Source organism: Mytilus trossulus, chromosome 14 (genome assembly GCF_036588685.1).
Source record: "Mytilus trossulus isolate FHL-02 chromosome 14, PNRI_Mtr1.1.1.hap1, whole genome shotgun sequence".
Lineage (NCBI taxonomy): Eukaryota > Metazoa > Mollusca > Bivalvia > Mytilida > Mytilidae > Mytilus > Mytilus trossulus.
In genome coordinates, this window is record NC_086386.1 from 32,600,248 (window position 1) to 32,624,399 (window position 24,152).

Genomic DNA, 24,152 nt, shown 5'->3' on the forward strand with positions numbered 1-24,152 from the left:
TACTGCTGTTACTAATAATTGAAACCCATATCACACATAAAGCCATAAAAGCCCATGGCCTTGACATGCCAAAAAAAAAATAAAACCATCGAAATAATGGCCTAATTTATGGCCAAAAACAAATATGATCTACAGAACCAAACAACAGGCTTTTGACTTTGGACAGACACATACAGAATGTGGTGAGGATGAACATGTATCATCACATTATATCAGCTGTTATCACTCTGGTTATATTTGCTGCTGGATATAGCAGCAGAGATAAAAAGACATGGTTACACCTGGAATCAAATAGAAAGAATCGCGAAAGATAGAACGAGTTGGAGGTCCCTTGTTTATGCCTTATGTGTTCAAGAACATGAAGAGGATTAAGTAAGTAAGTAAGTATATTTGCTGCTGGATATAATACACCAAGAAAAAAAAAACATAAATATATTCGTTGAACTAATTTCTAGAGCAATATTTAGTTCACAACAAAAAAACTGAGACATTGTTTTTTGTCTTAGACGGTATTTAGTGTACATGGCAGATGTTTGGCAGTCTGTGTTTAGATTTATTCACCACCTAGTTAGACTCAGGCTGATTTAGAACTTAGACAAATCGGTGAGTCATATTTGAGGTTGTTTTGTTTTTATGTTACTAAGGATATTATACTACTTAGAACTTTACAGGTCAAAGGTCAAGATTCTCACAAATCTGACAAAACCGTCATGAAACAGAAACAATGATATTGTAAAACAAACCAATACAATATAACCTTAGAATAATTAGTTAGATAATACCCAAATGCAATAAAAGTGTTGTATATTAAGGAACTATATGTCAATGTACAAAAGACTATTCCATATGATATGCTAATTGCCATATGACCTTATTTTATGGACAAAAATAGCCTTATATTGTACTACTTTTTAAATAATTAACTAACCCACACAGACCAATAAGACAAATGACTGTCTAGCTCCAAATTCATTGACCCAGATGATAAAGATGAAACAACAAGACTTTGCATTCAATAGTAATAATCATTGACCAGTAAGTCATATATCATATACATATTTCATATGGCTAAGAACAATTGACCTTTTTAATACATATCATATAGCTAAGATCAACCCTGAGGTTTGAGGTGTTTAAGTCTATATTTTCTTCAGAAAATATTTTTCAGATCATTCATAGTGCAAGCAACATATTTGACTCAAATATTTGGTTTCGAGTAATAAAGCTTCAAAAGGGGAGGGAATGCTAAGTTCTAAAATTAACTAGTCTTTAACCCTCATCCTATGTTAAAGAGTCAGGTCGACCCTAGGTTGTGTTTTGATATACAATGTATCTTACTTTTTTGTTATTTGGAGAATTTAATGATGTAAAGTCAATATTTGATTAGTCTCAGTTAATCTTCCAACCTTTGTAAGTGATTCCCTCAGGCAAAGTTGAATTTGGCCATTTTTCAGGTCCCGCTGACCTTCAAAATATTTAGGTTTGAGTGTTCCGTAATTCAGATAGAGGAAAAACCAGCAACTGGCTTCAGACAAATACATTGATAAAGTGTTATTTTCATTTTTCATAACTTTTCAATTGTTATTCCAATGTGTGTTACATCATCCAATACTAACAAGAGAATGTTATCAGCTGTCTGAGTGAACCAAATCAAGCCATACTGAACCATCAGATCCATTTTATTAATCTTTTACAGACAAACCTAAGAACCATAGCATTGCAACGATTCTATTTCATAAAACTATTCATTGTATAACAATAATCAGGTATTCTATCAAATAGTAGACAATTAAAACTATAACTATTTATTTCCAAACTATTAGTATGGAGTCATTAGTCAGCGCTCCTTATCATATCCTCTCCTGATCGACTCAGAGATTACTCAGTCGTAACATTTCATCTGATTTGTTTTATATTCATCCCTTGTAATAATATTTTACAATTTCTGCCTAGAACGATTTAATGTCTTTGTGATTCAAGAAAACTATATTATTTTTTAGAAATCATCTAATGACTTTACATGATTAATGAAAAATGTGTTTTGATACCATCGTTATTAAGTATAAGATTTATTTGCCATTAGATTCAAATCTGACAATTTTATGATGCATAGAACCTTAAAAATCTAAAATTAAACTATCTATGCCAGGTCAATCTGATTCACACTTAAAGCCATTGCTACCTTAATTACAAAGGTTATGCAGCTCAAACAACACAATATTCAAATTTTGGAATAAAATCAATGTTAAAAAGTTGAAAAACCAGTGTATGACTTCATTATTTGAAAATCTCATATAATAACTTCCATTTACCGTTGAACTTGCCTAATTCCACACACTTGGGACCATAAAAAAATGTCCATTGTCGGATTAAGCAGGATGTTGGAATATTCAGGTTTTTCTGCAAGGGTAAGGCCTATTTTGGGACCATGAAAATGTGCCTGTTAAAGCAGGACGTTGGAATAATCAGGTGTCGAATTAAACACTGGTTACACTGTATATACAAATTTAACTTTCAAAAAAAATCATCACATTTTTTTTTCTTTCTGTTTTTGAGGTGTGTGCTCTCCTACAGGATTCTTGAATTTTTCATGGTGAATGCTGACCAAGTATAAAAATCTTGAAACAGTGCTTAAGTGAAAGTGGTTGGAGTTTCTATAATGACTAATTATTGTCTGCTTTATACTAATGAAAATCAGCCAGATTCTTGAACTGAGTAGAAATTCTAATTTATACTGAATTCCTCATCAAACTGTCAGAGAAACGGATATCAGGCTTCGGTTCTATTTTAACAAATTGGATACTTTCCTTTGAAACGGCAATCTAACACCTAATTACACACGATACCATGTTACAAAATGAAATGTTTATAATTTGTAAGGAAGATCCCAAATAATTCTTGATGTGCTGTTCAATAAAGTTTGGAGAGCTAAAGTTGCCTTGTCTAATCCTTGTAATCAATCAAATAAGAAAGAAAATTAAAGACATTGGACATATTTTCTTCAATAAAAGTTAATGATGAAGGAAACTAATTAACGGAAGGGATTAGTGGTTGTTACATTTATTTATAGCAAAAGTCGGTGTTTTATTGCGTTGTTTGGTTGTTGTCTGGTGATTCCTTTATTTAGATACTTTATATTTGATTTAATTTTAGAAACCACTGATTTTTTTACATTTCAAAACTGAATTAAGTAAAAGATAATTCTCAAGAACTCAATTTTGTCATTGCACAAACTATTTATTTAATTTTCATGATTTAGGAAAATGTATATCGAATTATTACAAAAAAAAATTAAAAAAATCATACATCGTGTTGAAAGGTATTAATATTATTTGTGATTTCACAATTTTTATATAATATAAGTGGACAATGAATTTATTTTCAAAGTCTACAAGGGAATATAAAATTTAAGTGTAAACCAAAATACAATTTTTTTACAGGCTTTAATAGAGAATATGTAATTAAACCATAAAATCATGATTCCATAAAAATATATTGTTTTCTTAGTTTACATAAAATAAATCAATCCACAGGACTTGTTATAATATGAAAAAATTATTTCATACTGATAAATAATGCAAAAACAAATGTTTCATCCTCTGCTATAATTTATAAGTCCATCACGAATATATCGACAATTTAACAAAAATAAGAATAAAATCAAAATTAATCCATGATGTAGACTAGAGAAACACACCATCTATTGTCATGAAATAACAATAAAATCTAAAACCAGCAAATTTATCCTATAGCAATTTAACTTTACGCAAATTCCATAATCATGGATAAAGTGGTTGTCATCTACAAAAATAGAAGAATAATGAAAGATTTAGCAATATTTAGAATATAAATGTATATCCCAAATTGACCTGAAGAACAATTTCATGAACATTGAGGATACATGTATCAGGAAGTATATTTTAAATGTTCAAATTTAACTTTGTCAAGGGAGGAAGAATTCAAATGTAATTGCTTAGTTGCTATATTTAATTATAGAAAGATATTAACCCTAGGTCTTGTTTTTGGCACAAGTTTAACTCTACAACTGTTTCTGTCTTATACATTGATCTTAAGCTTTCAAACTTTCAGCATTTAACATTCCTGAGAACATGCATGGATAATTAGGTAAATGAAGAGAAGCCTAAAATTGGACACAAGTGATTTATAAAGTGTTGTTTTCATTTCTTTAATGACTCATGGTCATCCAAACAAGGATAAAAACATAAGGCTCTTATAATGATTGTGACAGTTGTAATGATCATATTTCTTTTCTTTGTTCACCAAACAGCATTTGATTTTCTGTTTACAAAATGAAATAAGATAAAAAGATATTTCTAATCAATTTCTTCTCATATTAATAAATCACACAGTAACTGATCTTTGAACATATACTGGTATATAATTATGTTCTTTGAATATTTAATCTTATTTTGTCTACGGAAAAAATGAATAGCAACACCTGAGGGATTCATGAACTCTTTTTGACCTGTAATGCTTTTTTTAGACACCAATGCTAAATGAAAAAAACAACTTTATCAGTTAAGAAATCCATATAATCGATTAGAAGCAGTCAAAATCATTGAGTATAAAAAGTTCAAATTGACAAGTTGGTACTGAGTCTGTTTATCCTTCCAATCTTACAAGAAAAAGTTTGTTTTGTCAGTAATCCGAGGGTAATTGATTGATTAATCACAGATTATTTCCCACAAATACAGAAATCATTTCCTATTTTCGTGTAGAAAAAAATTGTCCTAACGGACAGATCAAATAAAAGGTAATTATGTGACATGCAAACTGTAATTAACAGGTAACATTTGACATTTATACTGATCCAAGACACATTTTTTTCAATACAAGTTTGTTTAGTACTTATAGACCTAAATAGCTGCAGCAAAACACTAGCACGAAACCTGACAGACTGATTATTTTTCATTTTTTGCAGTCACCTTTTCAGCATTACACTGAAGTAATAATAATGTATGTATATCAACCAGACAACTTTCCATCAGTGACAAAGGGAAGAAGTTGTAAATAACTATAAATGTAAGGCCTTCTACAATGAGCAAAACCATAAAGTAAGCTATAAAAGACACCAGCATGACCAAATATAGCTAGAACAATAAAAAATTATTGTTTACATTCATTATTGCCATTTTTGAAAAAAGGGCAATTATGATGAGATAATATTTTTTTTTGCGATTTCATGAAAAACGTCAGAATCATTTCTAAGTTTATAGTACTTATTTGGTTTGTTGTTTTTCTGTTACAAACTATTTTTTATAATTATCTTCCTAATCACACGTACTAGATGTTATAAATTCATTTTAACTTGTATAGCTAGGTACTTGATTTACAAATATTCTGATTCTAATTTTCCATGTCCTGAGATTTGGGCCTTCAGTAAATTGACCCATCGTGAAAGAATATTCTAAAATAAAAATTCTCTGTGGAAAATCCCATTAATAACATTAGGCTTCATGTATGTTGTACGTATTATATCTCCTTGGAATATTTACTGATTCTAAATTGATGATTAATTTTAAATCAACAATACTTTTTAGAAATTCCTCATAAAAAATTCTGCTTCCAAGCCTCTGAGACTACGGCTTTCTGAATTTGTGATACCGTCTCTGTAATACCATGACAATATTTTATCAATATCCAATTCAGAAAGATGACGAGCTGTCAAAACTAATAAATAACGTTATTCAACAAAGTTAATAACCAAAACAAGAAATCACAGTTTATGTTTGAATGATCTCCTAAATCCCAACATGATACATATAAATGTCACAATCGGCAATTCTGAAAATATCTAAATGAATTAAATCTGAAATGATATTTGTGTGTTCACTGTAATTGGTGTATTACTGATGCATTTCAGGTCCTGCAGACTTTTACAATACAATATTAGATTGCCTAATTATTATATATACAAATAAAAGAAGATGTAGGCTAATATATCAATATGATTATATCCCCAGACAGAAATAACTAAACAACATCTCGAGGCAACATACAGTCTTAAACATTTGATAGGTTTCTTTTCAATGTATTAAGCTTTCAATTGTCCTATTTTCTAAAATAATTATGAAAACCTTACAAATATCTGCAATACAATAACAAATTCTCTAATAAAAAGAAAAAAAAGTCTCCACCCATCTATTATTCATCTACAGTTTAAAAAGTTCAAAATTACAAGGAAGCATTAAAAACCAAAGACAGACAAACAACACCATGAACAAAATAAAGAAGAAAATAGTTCACATACAACAATACTGCAAAACATTTAAACCCCACTACAAAATGGATTACAGTCTGTATCCTCTGTAAAGCTGGAGTTACCACAAACTAAAGTTCTGGCACCTCACATCAAAGTAAATCAGGGAAAGCACATATCTGTCCCCATTAAAATGCATTGATCATCCAAACAAAAGGGGGATTCTAACATCAGGATAACCTCCCCCCCCCCCTGGATCTGCTACTGATTTCCTTGCCTGATGTTGCCAATTTCCTTGTTTTGGGAAATTTACATGCAAACTCTGAATTGTTCATCTTCCTATGTTGTTATAAATACCCTACTCTGTTTTCATTAAAGACACGTTGGATCAATACAACATGATATACTCATCTCCTGTAGACTGTCATTACGTCTTTTATAAGATAATGCATATCATAAATAATTTTACATTTCATAATTCTACAATAAATGGAAGATTTATGATGTTAAATTGCTTTCGTTCTCTTATGTTGATATAATTAGCAAAGTACACGCTATAATATAAATACGATTCTTTATAAACAAAATCCCACATGAGTTAAATGTTTTCTCAGGAAAAAGTTGCCATATCTATTGCATTACTAGTAAAAATATCAGGTAACAGTAAACTACTGGCACCTTAAAATTCAAAACCAGTTTTCCTTAAGTGGATCGATCGAACCTTAACTATTCATTATTTTTTACATAAGCATTGCTTATTTCAACATGTTCATTATATTTATTCACAAAGTTCATACTTTTATTAATATTGTTTTGATGCTAACACAAAGAAGAATTAAACTGGTAATTATGTTTTTGAATACATGAATTCTTGATTTCTGATTTGATCACTGAAGGAATGCCAAACCATATTGACTTGATGTTTACATCATCAAGGGTGAAGGGCATCTGTTAAAGTGTTCATTTCAAAAGTGAAGGTCATTTGTTGCAGTTTTGTCTTTTATCAAGTCAAAGGTGAAGGTCAGCTGTCAGAGTGTTGTTATCATGTTTAGGATAACGGCCATCTGTTGAGGTGTTGTCTGTTATGCCAAGGGTGATGGCCCTCTGTTATTGAGTTGTACATGTATGTGATCCTGTCAAAGTAAAGGCCACCTGTTTAAGTTATCTCTGTTGTCAAGTCACAGTAAAGGTAACCTGTTGTTGTGTTCATTTTTTGTGATTTTAAAAGCACTAGTAAAGGGCACCTGTTGTAGCTTTGTCTGTTATCCTGTCACAGTAAAGGGCACCCGTTGTAGTGTTGTCTGTTATCCTGTCATAGTAAAGGACACCTTTTGTTGTGTTGTCTGTTATCCTGTCACAGTAAAGGGCACATGTTGTAGTGTTGTCTGTTATCATGTAACAGTAAAGGGCACCTGTTGTAGTGTTGTCTGTTATCAGGTCATAGTAAAGGGAACCTGTTATTGTGTTGTCTGTTATACTGTCACAGTAAAGGGCACCTGTTGTAGTGTTGTCTGTTATCAGGCAATAGTAAAGGGCACCTGTTATTTTGCTGTCTGTTTTCCTGTCAAAACAAAGGGCACCTGTTGCAGTGTTGTTTGTTATCAGGTCATAGTAAAGGGCACATGTTGTTGTGTTCGTTGTCTGTGATTTTAAAAGTACTAGTAAAGGGCACCTGTTGTAGCTTCGTCTGTTATCCTGTCACAGTAAAGGGCACCTGTTGTAGTGTTGTCTGTTATCATGTCACAGTAATGGGCACCTGTTGTAGTGTTGTCTGTTATCATGTCACAGTAATGGGCACCTGTTGTCGTGTTGTCTGTTATCATGTCACAGTAAAGGGCACCTGTTGTAGTGTTGTCTGTTATCATGTCACAGTAATGGGCACCTGTTGTAGTGTTGTCTGTTATTCTGTCACAGTAAAGGACACCAGTTGTAGTGTTGTTTGTTATCCTGTCATAGTAAAGGGCACCTGCTATTGTGTTGTCTGTTATCCTGTCACAGTAAAGGGCACCTGTTGTAGTGTTGTTTTTTATCCTGTCATAGTAAAGGGCACCTGTTGTAGTGTTGTCTGTTATCAGGTCATAGTAAAGCGCACCTGTTATTGTGTTGTCTGCTATCTTGTCACAGTAAAGGGCACCAGTTGGAGTGTTGCCTGTTATCTGGTCATAGTAAAGGCCACCACTTATTGTGTTGTCTGCTATGTCATAGTAAAGACCACCTGTTATTGTGTTGTCTGTTATCAGGTCATATTAAAGACCACCTGTTATTGTGTTGTCTGTTATCAGGTCATAGTAAAGACCACCAGTTATTGTGTTGTCTGCTATGTCATAGTAAATATAAAAATACCAAGATGTGGTATGATTGCTAATGAGACAACTCTCCACAAGAGACCAAATTACACAGATATTAACAAATATAGGTCACTGTACAGCCATTTACAATGAGCAAAGCCTCTACAGCATTGTCACATATTAAAACAAGGCCACCTGTAAAAGTGTTGTTAGTTGTCATGTCATAGTAAAGGTCATTTGTTGTAGTGTTGTCTGTAAACTAGTCAAAGCAGTGGTGTCTCAATTCACATCATAAATCACTTGTTATAGTGTCTAGGTGTGATAATGTCCATCTGTAGATGTTTTTTTTGTCTAGGGTCATGTTGAAGCAGACACAATCTCTCATTGTTTTGTCTGCAAGCCTTACTAAGGAAGTGAATATTTCTTTATTTCCAAATAGAAGATATATACTTGAGAGTGAAAAAAATACTTGAAATAGAAGAAGATTGATTGCTCCTGAAATCTGAATTATTTAAGTGGATATCTGATAAAAGTAAAGTAAAGTTACTTAAATCAACTTGTTTTATATGAGCATATTCTATTTCAGAATGACTTAGTATTTTTCAAAATGTTTCTGTTATTGTGAAAACAAATGTTTGCAAAAGAATTGGTGAAACAACTGAAATGTAATGTTACTGTCCTTAAACATCATCTTTAAATACAGACTTTGTATTGAGACAACCATAAATTTAATTTTCATTTAGTCCTGAAAATTTCATTTTCATAATTTAATTGTTAACCAGCATTTGGTTACAAGGCTGTACAACAATAAAATTTTGATCGTGATTATTTAACAGCCACCCACCCATCACCCAGACCAGAATTATGTATACCAGTCTCAATAGTGGAACACCTTGTATTGTCAAAGCTATTAAAATAAAACAAATGTGCATGAAACATGAGATGTTTTAATCAACTAACATATTTTAATGGAGAGAAAAAAAACAAATGCATAGCTTTGTGTAAATATAAAACCTAAAGAGGTCAGAATGTTGCGTAATATTCTTATAATTTTTTTCCAAGACCAAGTGATTGTTCCCATGGCAATGACATAACGTGAAGATTTATGTCAAGGAGAAAAGTAATTCTGTCTTTCTTAAAGCTGATGTAAATGGGTTATAACACTTAATGTCTTTATAAGCAAATTTAAGTCTGTGTCATGATGAAAAAAATTGCGGACTTAAAAACTGTCACTTGCTTTTAAAAAAAGTTGTCTTTAGAAAAATTTGCTATTTATATGTCAAATTCACATATGTATTGGGATTAAAATAAAACACATTAATATTACTATAGTTCACATTGGTGCTCAGGGATTTCATCTCAAGTGACACAATTTTGAAAAGTAAAACGAAAAAATTAACAGAGTAGAACAAGTTTTCTCCCTTTGGATTTCAATGTTAAATTTAATGTCCAAAAAACTTTATTTCAAATTTTTGAGTTATCAATAACAAGAGCAACACTTAAGAAAAATAAATGGATGAAAGGTTTTAATGTGACATGTTGATGATTGTTATGCAAGAATTCACTTTTGGGAATAACCTACTTGGCATTGCTACTCAGTCTATAGCCTACAATGCATTATTATATTTAATTTGGTTTGAAGATTTGAAACAAAACATTTTGGAATTTACAGGAGGGGAGTATAAAAAAAATCATTTGAAAGACAAGCAACATCAAATCTTGCAAAAGAGGCAACATTATATGTGGCAAAAGAGGCAACATTATATCTGGCAAAAGAGGCAACATTATATCTGGCAAAAGTAAAGAGACCAGCAAATTCTAGTAAAAACAATTATTAGGTTGAAAAAACTAATCTATTAGCCACTGACTGTTGGTGAACTGAGAGATGTTCTGGATAAAGTAGACCTATTACTTGAAGGTCTATTACTTTCATATAATCCAAATGCATTAGGGATATTCGTTTCCAAATTATATTCTATTTCAACACACAACCTCATTGAAAGCAAAAACGCAAAACTTAAAGACCTTGCTTAGAAGACATTTTATCTCAAGAATAAATTTGCCCTAATTTCAATGCAGAAAAATAAGCACACATCAGAGATGTTATCTAAAGAATAAAATTATCATACCTTTTACATAGAAATATTTAGCACACATCAGAGATGTTATCTCAAGAAAAGATTTGCCATACTTTAACACAGGAAGATTTAGCACACATCAGAGATGTTATCTCAAGAACAAATTTGCCATACTTTAACACAGGAAGAATTAGCACACATCAGATATGTTATCTCAAGAATAAATTTGCCATACTTTAACACAGGAAGAATTAGCACACATCAGATATGTTATCTCAAGAATAAATTTGTCAAACTTTTAACACAGATGACTATAGCACACATCAGAGAATATCTCAAGAATGAACTTGCCATACTTTTAATACAGAAACATGAAGCTCACATGTGAGATGTTATCTCAAGAATAAATTTGACAAAACTTTTAACACTGGAAGATTTGGCACACAATCAGCAGTGTTATCTAAAGAATAATTTTGTTGGCATTTTTTTTTTTTTAAATTGTCGAGTCCTAAACAATTCTTGATTTTGTAGTTTTTTTCCTTTTGTCAACATTTGTTTCTCAAATGAAAACTTACAAAAACTTTTCTTGAATTATTAAATATATTCCTGATAAATTTTGCAATTTGCAAATAAGTTCTATTCTCATGAAAATAAAGCTTACATGCTTAACAAGTTTAATTATTTTAAATGAATATACCTACTATGATTATATATGTTATAACATGTTTTTATTGTTGTCTTATTTCGTTGACGTCAATATAGTGCTTCTATGTTGGTACTGAGAGTTCACCTGTAAATTATTTATTACTTTTTTTCTTTAGTCATTAAAACAAATGATTTGTTCAACGATTTGTATAGAACATTAATTTCTGTACTATACGGTACTCATCTGTAGATTCAAAAAGATAATTTGTGACAACATTTTCCATCCTACCTGGCAATGGATTATGATGAAATGTCCACGTCTTTTCAAATCTGTTCAATCGTCTGTGTAAAGTTCCATATAAGTTAAAGTTAAATTTTCTAGTTCGCTTTCTATGTGAACAGACCATATTGGGATCAAAGCTTCTTTTTATCCAATTGTAATGACAAAGTTCGTTAATGTTATGTTGTTTCCGTAAATTGTAGTCACGAATCATTATTATAACTTTTCACTTGAGCAAATATATTTGTGTTTCACTATTATGGTCCTCATCGGAATACAATCCTTTTATGCTTAATCACAAGATTCCATAATACAAACATTGTTATTCAAAAAGAGCCGATTTCCATAAACAATCATCTACAGAACTAAGACGACGAGACAGTAACTTGTCAAACATTTTTAAAAGATGCAAGAAGACTTCTGAAGATATGTCCAATAACCAATGCATGACTATAAAATTTAACTCTATCAGTCTATAAATTTAAATCGTATATACCTTTTAACATGAATATTTTCCATGTAATTTGAATGAAAAATTTGAAAGCAGGAGTGTCTGTTAATTACAGTTGAGAATAGTTGATTAAAATAATTTCTCCCTAGATTTGATGTTATACTGTTACTTTGTACATCACGTTATACTGTAAAACTGCTCAGTAATCCCTCGTGTGCCACTAATATTCTTAGTCTACTTTTCCTTTTGTTTTACGTAATTTCTTCGGATAATGAACTTTCACATGTGCATAAAATTATTTAATAAAATTGTTCATTTTACTATAATTCTTTTTTTTAAATTCTAAATTTAAATTGCAACTGAACAAAAATCTTTTAAGAAATGCAAGAAGTTTTGCTATTTATCCATAAAAAGATATACTGAAACATGCATGTCTTATCATATTCTATCAAACTAATATTAATTGGTTTTTATCAACTTTCCAATAGACAAAAACATTTGTTTTAGTTTCAAACTGATGTATTTAAATTCTCCATTTCTTTGATGACACAATAAAGCCAGATAATTTTCTACATTAAAATCCATTCATTATTTAAGGTCGTGTTTTCAGACAATATTTCCTGGACTGTCACGTTTTATTTCCAATCACACAGAAGTTTTCTCCGGTCTTCACCAAATATTACCAACTAAATATTGATATGTCACTTCATCATAGGAATGTCAATTTCAAGGGCTATCTAACGAGCGAGTACTGGCTCAATTCAATTTCCTAATTTCACATGATTGCTTTTTTATATCTTTATTTGTCATATAATAATTCATAGAAGAAATACTTATTTTTTCGTTAGTTAAACATTATGTAAAAGATTCTGTTTATTTTTTCTGTTATTTTGTCTATTTAAAAACGTTCTTTATTAATAATGTGATCAACTTTACACAATATAGGCATCCCAAAACAACAGTCCTGTTTCCATATAGTACAGCAGTTATAAACCATTACCCTTAGACGAACAGTAACTATTGTAACTTTAAATCACATTGTTAATTTATCATTCAATCAGAAAAATGAACCAAACATTTAATTATGAATTTATGAATGACAAAACTTTTAGTTTTTGATTCAGAATTGCATTTTGAGCTTAAGAACGTTAATTCCTGATTAAAGAAATCTGATTCTGCGATTAATTTCCCCCTTGATCACTTGAAGAATAGTGCAAAATTTAAAACCAAAAGCCATATATCAATCTGTGCATAGCAATGAAATCCATTTCTTTTAACGTAATTCGTTTTGTTCAATCCATTCATCTCACATTTGTCATACAGAACTTCTATTCAGGCACAAAACAAATTGAATATGTCCCTTCTTTTAAAATTTCCATGTTTTACGAATAAACATACAAAATCATTGGATTGTTTTCATTCAGACGATCGTAGAAGATCAATTTATCCAATAACGTGCCGGTAGATTACTTCTATAGAGTTCCTGACACTGCTGTACCTCGATAAACCTTCAATTAATATGTTAACATTTAAACTAGTGTTAATTTTTGTGGTAATAGAATCAAAGTTGTGGATAATATTTAAACAGTTCATTTAATTAGTGATTTAATCAGTTTTCCAATAAAACAATGATAGTAAAAGGTCTGATTCTAATAATAGATTATCTACTGGATGTTCCACAAAGTACTTATAGCTTTCTTTGATATATGGTACTGTTTGTTATGATTTCTTATTTTTCCTATTTATCTATTTTACAGGTAGTTTAAGGATGTCTCACCCCCTGCTCAGTTTCAAAATAAATAACTTTTCATAAAGCAAGTATGTATTGAAAGGGAATAAATTGAGGAATAAAGAAAGCAAAAAAAATATAGGGGTCCATGTGCTTGTTATCGAGATATCATCCATTGGAATTTTGGCAGGAAAATGTTCTCTCTTGATTTTCCATAGCTTTATCTTTGACCAGTAAAATGTCTCAAACACTATTAAAAAATAAATAAAATTTTATAAGACTTTTACAAATGACTTATCATTATACATGTAAAAGATTTATAAAAAGAAAAATAGGGGTTCATGGGGATTTTATTTTTAGGCATTCAAATGGATAAAACCAGAAGATTCCGAAAATCTGACAAAAATTTCAAATCATGCCAAGCAGACGTCCTTAAGTGCTAATTCCTGATATGATTTCTACAGTATATTTCTATATCTACCCTTTGTTATGATATCAATGATATGATTTCTACAGTATATTTCTATATCTACCCTTTGTTATGATATCACTGATATGATTTCTATATCTACCCTTTGTTATGATATCACTCAACATCAACTTCGGGTAGTCACACTTTACCATTGTTATTCAATTAAATTCCTTCTTTTATCTAAATCTCAAAAGACTTCAAGGTAATTAAGCATTAGAATTTTTCATGCATCATGAATGGAGATCTTCTGAAATCTCTTCAGTTTTACACTGATTAGATAAATTTCTCTAAAACTAGTCATGATTTTATTTTTATCGATCACTTGAATTGTCATTACATCTCAGGAAAAAGTTTTACATTAAAAAGACATTTATAATGCACGATTATTTGAGCGTATACATATCAATAATAAATTATGAATACCCATTCTAAAATTTTAGTATACTTTATAAAAATTAATCACTTAAATTGAGTAGTACATTTTTTATTACTGAATCACCTTTAGCAGTAAGTTAACCTACATATCATTGACTCAACTTAGGCCTTGGTGTCTGAGTGGACATAATCACTAGCCTTTCAACACATGAGTTTGTGAGCTTAAGTCCCACACATGGTAAGTGGTTCAACTAAAAGAATAGATTAAAGTCACTGATTCAACCTAAGAGGAATAGATTAAAGTTAATGACTCAACTAAAGGAATAGATTAAAGTCACTGATTCAACTAAAAGAAAAAATTAAAGCCACTGATTCAACTAAAAGAAAAGATTCAAGTCACTGATTCAACAAGAGGAATAGACGAAAGTCACTGATTCAACAAGATAAATTAAAAAAAGTCACTGATTTTACTAGAGGAAGAAATTAAAGTCACTGATTCACCTAAAAGAATAGATTAAAGTCACTGATTCAACTAAAAGAATAGATTCAAGTCACTGATTCAACAAGAGGAATAGACGAAAGTCACTGATTCAACAAGATAACTTAAAAAAAGTCACTGATTTTACTAGAGGAAGAAATTAAAGTCACTGATTCACCTAAAAGAATATTTTAAAGTCACTGATTCAACTAAAAGAATAGATTAAATTCACTGATTCAACTAAAAGAATAGATCCAAGTCACTGATTCAACAAGAGGAATAGACGAAAGTCACTGATTCAATAAGATAAATTAAAAAAAGTCACTGATTTTACTAGAGGAAGAAATTAAAGTCACTGATTCACCTAAAAGAATAGATTAAAGTCACTGATTCAACTAAAAGAATAGATTAAAGCCACTGATTCAACTAAAAGAATAGATTCAAGTCACTGATTCAACAAGAGGAATAGACGAAAGTCACTGATTCAACTAAAAGAATAAAATCAAGTCACTGATTCAACAAGAGGAATCACTAAGACGAAAGTCACTGATTCAACAAGATAAATTAAAAAAAGTCACTGATTTTACTAGAGGAAGAAATTAAAGGCACTGATTCACCTAAAAGAATAGATTAAAGTCACTGATTCAACTAAAAGAATAGATTAAATTCACTGATTCAACTAAAAGAATAGATCCAAGTCACTGATTCAACAAGAGGAATAGACGAAAGTCACTGATTCAATAAGATAAATTAAAAAAAGTCACTGATTTTACTAGAGGAAGAAATTAAAGTCACTGATTCACCTAAAAGAATAGATTAAAGTCACTGATTCAACTAAAAGAATAGATTAAAGCCACTGATTCAACTAAAAGAATAGATTCAAGTCACTGATTCAACAAGAGGAATAGACGAAAGTCACTGATTCAACTAAAAGAATAAAATCAAGTCACTGATTCAACAAGAGGAATCACTAAGACGAAAGTCACTGATTCAACAAGATAAATTAAAAAAAGTCACTGATTTTACTAGAGGAAGAAATTAAAGTCACTGATTCACCTAAAAGAATAGATTAAAGTCACTGATTCAACTAAAAGAATAGATTAAAGCCACTGATTCAACTAAAAGAATAAATTAATGTCACTGATTCAACCAAAGGAATAGATTAAAGTCAATGACTCAACAAGATAAATTAATAAAAGTCACTGATTTTACTAGAGGAATAGATTAAAGTCACAGATTTAACTAGAGAATGAATGTTTCAAAGAGTTGTTGCAAGTGTTCATACTTTGTAGTGAGTGTGGCTCTCTCTCTACATGAAGTATTGTATTTTCATCCTCATTCTAACAAGACATTTATATCCAACATAGCAAACATGAATCCCCAATGTTGCAAGGGTCTTCCTGTTGCCAATGGAATCCCCCTTTGGTAAGGGTCTTTCTACTGACCATGAGAATACCAAGACAAAATACCTTATATAGCAGTTCCTCACAAAAAACTTTTTCCCTTGTGTTTTACATATCTGTTGGCTAGATAAGGTTTATCGTTTTCAAATCATTTTACAATATTTAAGTTAGTGTATTATTTTTTGCTCAATAACAGACTCTAGAACTGAAGAAACAACTCTGAAACAGCTGTTGATTTATGTAACAGCCAAAAAATCAAGACCATAATTTCAAGTTCTATACTAAAGGTATGATATTGACATCAAACATATAGACCATGATTTTTAGTTCTATACTAAAGGTATGATATTGACATCAAACACAATCAAGTAAACAAATCACCAAGACTGGACTATAACAACTTCAACATTCCTAACCTCCGGAAGGATTTCTTATGGTCAATAACACTGATTCATGTCATAAGATTTTGACAAATTCAATTATTTGTGGCTAAAGAATGTAACTATACGAAATCTAATTACAGAAGCTAACTGGACATACTTCATTTGTCTCCGTTCACAACATTAACTATGATCCTGGCTTGTTTCTGTCATGGAATCGGTAATTTACTGTATTATGTCTAACAACAATAATATTGTTTCTCTATTTTCAAAGATGTAACAAATCAGCGTTCAGGAAATTGCTGCGTCGTAGGTTTTTTTCTTAAGAAGGTAATTACAGTAAAATTCAATTGATCATTACATTTCTGATACTAAAGACGGATATTTAAAACCTGAGATACACAAGATAAATAAGTCTAGCTTTTAATCTTTTGGAAACATTATTTCAACTTTTCTCTTTGTAAATATTTGCATCAATCTTCAAGTAGAAAATGGATTTTTTTAATGCCTCTTTTGTCAAAGGTACTTTAATAGATGTCTCTGAAAAAAAATCAGACACAGTATTCTTTCATTGCACAATGTTCACACCAACTATAAAAATGAAAAATTTGTAAGGGTTCCGTGGAACCCAGTGTCTCGCCTACTTTTGCTGTAAATCGCAGGCTCAACAAAAATGAGGAAAAAAATCAATAAAAATATTCCTCTTGATACTATCTTTTGATTGTAAGAAGCTTCTGTCCAAGTTTGGTAAAAATCTAGGATAGTTAATGAATCTTATAAATGTTTTGAAAAAACTTTAACTGCAGACTGTATGTTATGTTAACTGGAAGAAAATCTAAGTCCATTTAAAGTAAAATACAGAAAAAATGGAGTTATTTTTTTACAAAATTTACTTCTGGATACTATCTTATGATCATAAATAAGCTTCTGTCCAAGTTTGGTACAAACCCAGGATAGTTTAAGAAAGGTATTAAAATTTTAAAAACTTTAACCACAGAGTGAATGTTATGTTTCCCCGCAGAAAAACTAAGTCCGTTTAAAAGTAAAATGTGGAAAAAATAGAATTTTATTTTTACAAAATTTACTTCTAGATACTATCTTATGATCATAAACAAGCTACTGTCCAAGTTTGGTACAAACCCAGGATAGTTAAAGAAAGTTATTAAAATTTTAAAAACTTTAACCACAGAGTGAATGTAATGTTTCCCCGCAGAAAAAATTAAGTCCATTTATAAGTAAAATACGGAAAAAATAGAATTTTATTTTTACAAAATTTACTTCTGGATATTATCTTATGATCATAAACAAGCTTCTGTCCAAGTTTGGTAGAAATCCAGTATAGTTTAAGAAAGTTATTAAAATTTCAAAAATTTAACCACAGAGTGAATATTTGTGGACGCCGCCAACGACGACGACGACGGAATGTAGGATCGCTTAGTCTTGCTTTTTCGACAAAAGTCGAAGGCTCGACAAAAAATGAAAGAAAAAGCTCTTTTATGGCTTTGTTGGACTTAGCCCTTTTCTATCCATATTTGTAAATAAAGAAAAAAGAAGATGTGGTAAGATTGCCAATGAGACAACTACTCTCAATAATAGACCAAATGACACAGAAACATATTTTATTTTAAAAAAACTATACTTCACTGTACAGTCTTCAACAATGAGCAAAACACATTTTTGAAAGTTCATTCAACTGATTGCTTACACTAATTTCAAATCAACCTGATAGGTTATATTTAAGAAAAAAATAATTAACAGTACTTTAATTTCAAATTCATTTTTGTTTTCGAAACTGAGTTATGATTTGTCTTACACCAATTTTAAGTATCAAAATGAATTTATCAATTCTTTACTTCTTAAAAAAGCAGCTTTCCCTGTTCACAAAAAATACCAAAAAATGTATATATCTGTCAGTTTCATCAGCAATCCATCCCTTAATCTACAAAATAACAATTGTTATACAACGACTCATTATTGAGTAACTACATTATTTCTAGTACTAATGTTTGCAGAGATAGCTTTTATTACATCCAGTGGGAGCCAGTAATTTTAGTGAAAAAAATATTCATATATACATGATATAATGCATATAAAATTGAATTTTGGTTAAATTGCTAGTTATGTAATTTTGGTTCTGAACAATTTGGAATTACTTAATGACAAATTTCAGCATTTTAGCATTTTAAATCTTTATTCTTATGATTCTTTGAAATGAATTGATACAAATCACGAAAAGTTCTGGCATATTACACAATAAATACAGCATACAGTCAGGCGAAAGGTTTCATTACATCGGTTTTCTAGCATAAAATTTGTAATATCTTTAATTTAGATAAAACTCATATTCATAAATCCTTAAAAAATTTCCATAAATTATTAACATTATGTGTAACCGTCAATATTTATCATTTAGGAAATTATTAGTATTCTAGAGCAAATTTTCAATTTACATGCAATTGCATAAAATCATAGAATTGGGTAACTAAATAAAAGCCATCATTTTGTTTTGGCCATCCTTTGAAAAAATAGAAAATAATTTTTTTAAAGTCCTAATCTGAATTTAACGCAGGAAAAATGTGTTAAACAACAATTTTATTACATATAATGCCACAACCTTTTTTTTCATTAGCATTGCTATCATTATTAACTTGGTTAATAAAGGACTTCATATTTCAACTGGACTAAACAATTTCTAGTAAAATTTGTAACTGTTCGACAGCCAGCCTCAGAAATTACTGTTTTTCCATTTTAAACAAAATCAGTCCTTCAGTAAGAGGATAATAATATCCTTACGTTTTATTAAGAACGCAATAAGAGGAATGTTGTTAGAACTCCAGTAAAAGAAAACCAGTTCAAAAGGCCACAACAAATTAAGATATTGATTTAGAGGAATCTTTACAGAGCCTTCAAGTAAATCAGCAATACAATCCCTCATCTCTACAGAACACAATGATTCCCATAAAATAACATCCCATTTCTCTAAAGCACATTCCCGTCAATAAACTGTACTGACATGAACAATAATGTGGCTTTCTTGTTAAACACATAAATCACAAACACAACATTTCTATCTGTTTGGCGTTTTTACTGATTCCCATTGTGAAGTTTTATTGAGTATAATTTCCCACACTGATAAAATACTGACATTGGCATAAAATCATGCTAAACTTTGGTAGAAAACCAGCCCATTTATAACATTAACAATTATATATTATAAAGACATCATTCCTAACGTGTCATCTGTTCATGAGAATTAAAGGATTGATTGATTGTTGTTATAGTTTAATGTCAGTGGCAAATATTTCATATTAAAGAGACACTGCATATATGAACCCAAAATCTCAAAAACAGAAGAAAGACATCTACAACAGTTCAACAAAATGGTCTTAATGTGCCTATTGTTATTCTTTTACTTTTCTACATTGGCTAGAGATATAGGGGGAGGGTTGAGATCTCATGCATAAACATGTTTAACCCCGTCACATTTTCGCGCCTGTCCCAAGTCAGGAGCCTCTGGCCTTTGTTAGTCTTGTATTATCTTAATTTTAGTTTCTTGTGTACAATTTTGAAATTAGAATGGTGTTCATTATCACTAAACTAGTATATATTTGTTAAGGGGCCAGCTGAAGGATGCCTCCGGGAATTTCTCGCTACATTGAAGACCTGTTCGTGACCTTCTGTTGTTGTTTTTTCTATGGCTGGGTTGTTGTCTGTCTTTGACACATTTTCCATTTCCATTCTCAATTTTATTTCATTGAAAAGACAAATGTTTGTACTTATGTGTCGATCATTTTAAATTCCTCCAAGTTAGGCACACACAGAATCTTGTGGTAAAAGTTTAAAAATTTCTAGGAACCAGTAATAATTTATCAAATCTATTATAATTAGCCAATGCTTTTAAAATTCTAACTTTAATAGTTTTGTATAAAACCAACATCCCTTAGAGTAAATAAAATTCTAAAAAAATTGCACTGCTTTATGCAAAGATAGCTTTTCCCTTTTCTGAACTTATTTACAAACTGGATTAGTCAGTCATTAAAAATATTCCACAGATGTCAAGCTCTTCAGAAAATGCCTGAATCTTGTGGCAAAATGTACTATTGCGCTGAATTTTTGTTTCTCTATCTTTTATGTATGAAGCTTTATGCATTAATCTTTTGAAAAATAAGAAATATTAAGTAAGAAAAATTGCCTTAAAAGCTATCAATATATTTCCTATCTTCTCTTTGGTATCACAGTTTACAAAAGTCACAATAATTAACTCATCTACCAAGCTCTATTTCCAGAAATAACATTTTTTATTGCACAAATGTCTACAGATTGAGTGACGAATCTTTAATAAACATAATTCAATTAATCAAAAGTATCCAAGTTTTGAGATTATTTGAAAGTTAATCAAACATTTGCCTAGGAAGCAGACAACAGGTCACATAAAACTTGTCAAAATCTAACAGATATCATTTCAGAAAATATAACATGACTTTTCCATTTATAGACCTATAAATCAAATATCAGTATCTCAAAAAATCTCATTTGAGTCAACTTCATATTTCCTGATGCAACTAATTAGTAGAAATTGTGCAGTTACTTTAAAGTACAAAGTATAATCCAGACTCCAGTAGTAAAGTACATCAATGCTTAAAGTATGGATAGAATAACACATGAGTACAGCATTATGAATAAAGTATTCGTAACTTACAACTTTTTACAATATATATCATATAAAACAATTTTTTTTTCTAAACTCCATTTATATAGAAGCATAGAGGACGCCTCCAGGTTTGGGAATTTCTCGCTACATTGAAGACCTGTTGGTGGCCTTCTGCTGTTGGTTTTTTTATTTGGTCGGGTTGTTGTCTCTTTGACACATTCCCCATTTCCATTCTCAATTTTATAACTTATTTTTGGGTTTTTTCACGCAGGTTTATTCGTTTATATTTTTATTGCCTTGTGTTCTGTCCAATGTTTTCTTTTATCTATTTGTTTTTATCTTATACTGAATGATGTTGATTCATTTAATATCAATTTATAAAATATCAAAATGAAAAATGTATACTTGAAGTTCAACTATTACTTGTATAAAAAGTTCCAAAATAATTAAATTTAAAAAAAAAGTTATTGGACAAAGATAAACAAAACACTATATATTTGACAAACCTTTTTGGACTTATACATTTGTACTAAAATGAAGTACATTTCATTTATTGTCTTCGGAAAACTTAATAAAAGTTCACTTTATATCATTTTAAAAACTTTATTCAATGGAAAAAGTTAAGCATTTAAAGTATATATAGAACCTTAACACATTTGACCTAATTATATGGAAAGTTGGTTAATCTTTCAGTATAAAATCACTAGCAGCTATCAGTCTCTTATAAATAGTATGGTTATGGCTTCTTTTTTAAGAAATCAAATGGCTGAGAATCTCGTAAAGTCTTTAGGTTTCCTTTGTAGTAAGAATACCTTAACATGATTTTATAAAACCAGCGTGCCTACTTGACAGGAATTATTAAATGTCTTTAAGCATCTTACCAAGTAACACAACAACTTGTTCATCCAATAAGGACGATCAAATTGTTATTAAAAACCGAACAAAAAGCATTTAACGATTCTATCATAAGAGGAAGCAATATGGAATTGTAAGATGTGGTAATGAGATAAGAAAAAAGTTTTGGCAATATCTTTAACTCTCTCACACATGAATCCCCATAAATGAGGCTTGAAATAGTGTTAACACAGGATATTGCAGCAATAATACAACTGTGATAGGGACATTAAATCACAGTTATGACTCAGACCCCTGAGGGAACACTCTTAAAAAAAGTTTATTGAAAAAAGTCCTTATTCAGGACGCTGCCATTTGAATGAGATGTTACACAACTGAAGTCAAATTAATCCTTCTAGATCTTAGTTTATTGCATAGAGAGGGTTTTAATCACATAATATATTAAATGTTACGACAACATCGTGGAAATTGCAAAATCGTTGAAGCAACATGAACTGTCGATTTTTACACAGATTAGGATTCAATATCAGGGAAAACATTGATACTCATCATTAAACTAAAGGAACTAGAAACACATACTGAAAAGGTTTGACGAACAGGCTAAATAAGCAATAATTGTACGGAAATGAACATTTAGAACCATTTAGTATGCAGCAGATACAATTTACAACAATCCCACATGATTTTTTATCCTTTTTTAAGCAGAAAATTTATTCCAAACTGTTCATTAATTTGTACTTTAACAACATTTTTAATTTTCTATTTGAATATGAGATTTGAAAAAGATAAACTTATTTCCGAACCATGTGCTGTTATAACATGTGTAATATATAGATATAGGAAGATGTGGTGTGAGTGCCAATGAGACAACTCTCCATCCAAATAACAATTTAAAAAGTAAACCACTATAGGTTAAAGTACAACCTTCATCACGGAGCCTAATGGCTCACATTGAACAACAAGCTATAAAGGGCCCCAAAATTACTAGTGTAAAACCATTCAAACGGGAAAACCAACGGTATGCCTATTACACAATCCTACAATTCTCTTTCTCAAAAATGTGTTTGATTCTTAAAATTGACCTTCCCTTAAACATTTTTAATTCTATCTCACTCTATTATAGTAGGTAACAAACAAATTAATCACTAAAGCTTTGGCATCAAGTGGAATGGATTCATTACAATTTATGTTTGGTTCGACACTTTTTCTAAGTTAATAGGTCCATCAATTCAAATAAAATTGAGAATGGAAATGAGGAATATGTCAAAAAGACAACAACCCTACCAGAAAGCAGAAAACAGCATAGGCCACCAATGGGTCTTCAACGCAGTGAGGAAATACTGCACCCTCCACTATGTATATACCTCTAGCTAATGTAGAATAAGGAAAACACATATAGCAATGCTGGTTTTGTTTTTTTTCATCTCAAATCAGTTCAACTACATGAGTTAAAAAAAAATAGTGCACAAAAACAACTTTATTCTATATATCATGTACATCTCCTGTGGGGTATATTTACAATCTATTTGTAACTTACTTGGATCATTTCTAGTATTTGCCATTATTCTTAGCTAAAGTCCTTGTGAACAGGGAATATGGTATTCTTTTGAATAATTTGTATTATGAGGACACAATTAGTATAATCTTATCTCTCATATAACAATGGTATCAAAGTTATAAAAGATACAAGTTATAAATAATAGGGATAAAACTAATATGATTATTTTTGGTATGTAAAACAGACTGATATTCTCATAACAAAGGTTTACTGACCAATTTGGACAAAGACTAGAGTCAATGATTCTTTTATATTTATGGATAATAAATGTACTTTTATTGAACAAGGA

General features: G+C 30.4%; 1 protein-coding gene across 5 annotated transcripts in view; it reads right to left on the reverse strand.

The window, feature by feature from the left end:
* Positions 1-24,152, reverse strand: part of LOC134697153 (protein Fe65 homolog) — a 92,553-nt gene that overhangs the window by 36,137 nt on the left and 32,264 nt on the right. For 2 of the 5 annotated variants that reach the window (XM_063559219.1, XM_063559217.1), the window contains exon 1: positions 23,843-23,905. The exons of 2 other annotated variants lie outside the window; for them this stretch is intronic. In XM_063559219.1, coding sequence (XP_063415289.1) covers positions 23,843-23,867 — 25 coding nt within the window. In that variant the 5' untranslated portion in view covers positions 23,868-23,905. Of the gene's footprint in view, positions 1-11,520; positions 11,892-23,842; positions 23,906-24,152 lie in introns of those variants that run through there. One more of the 5 variants, XM_063559222.1, reaches the window with a different exon arrangement.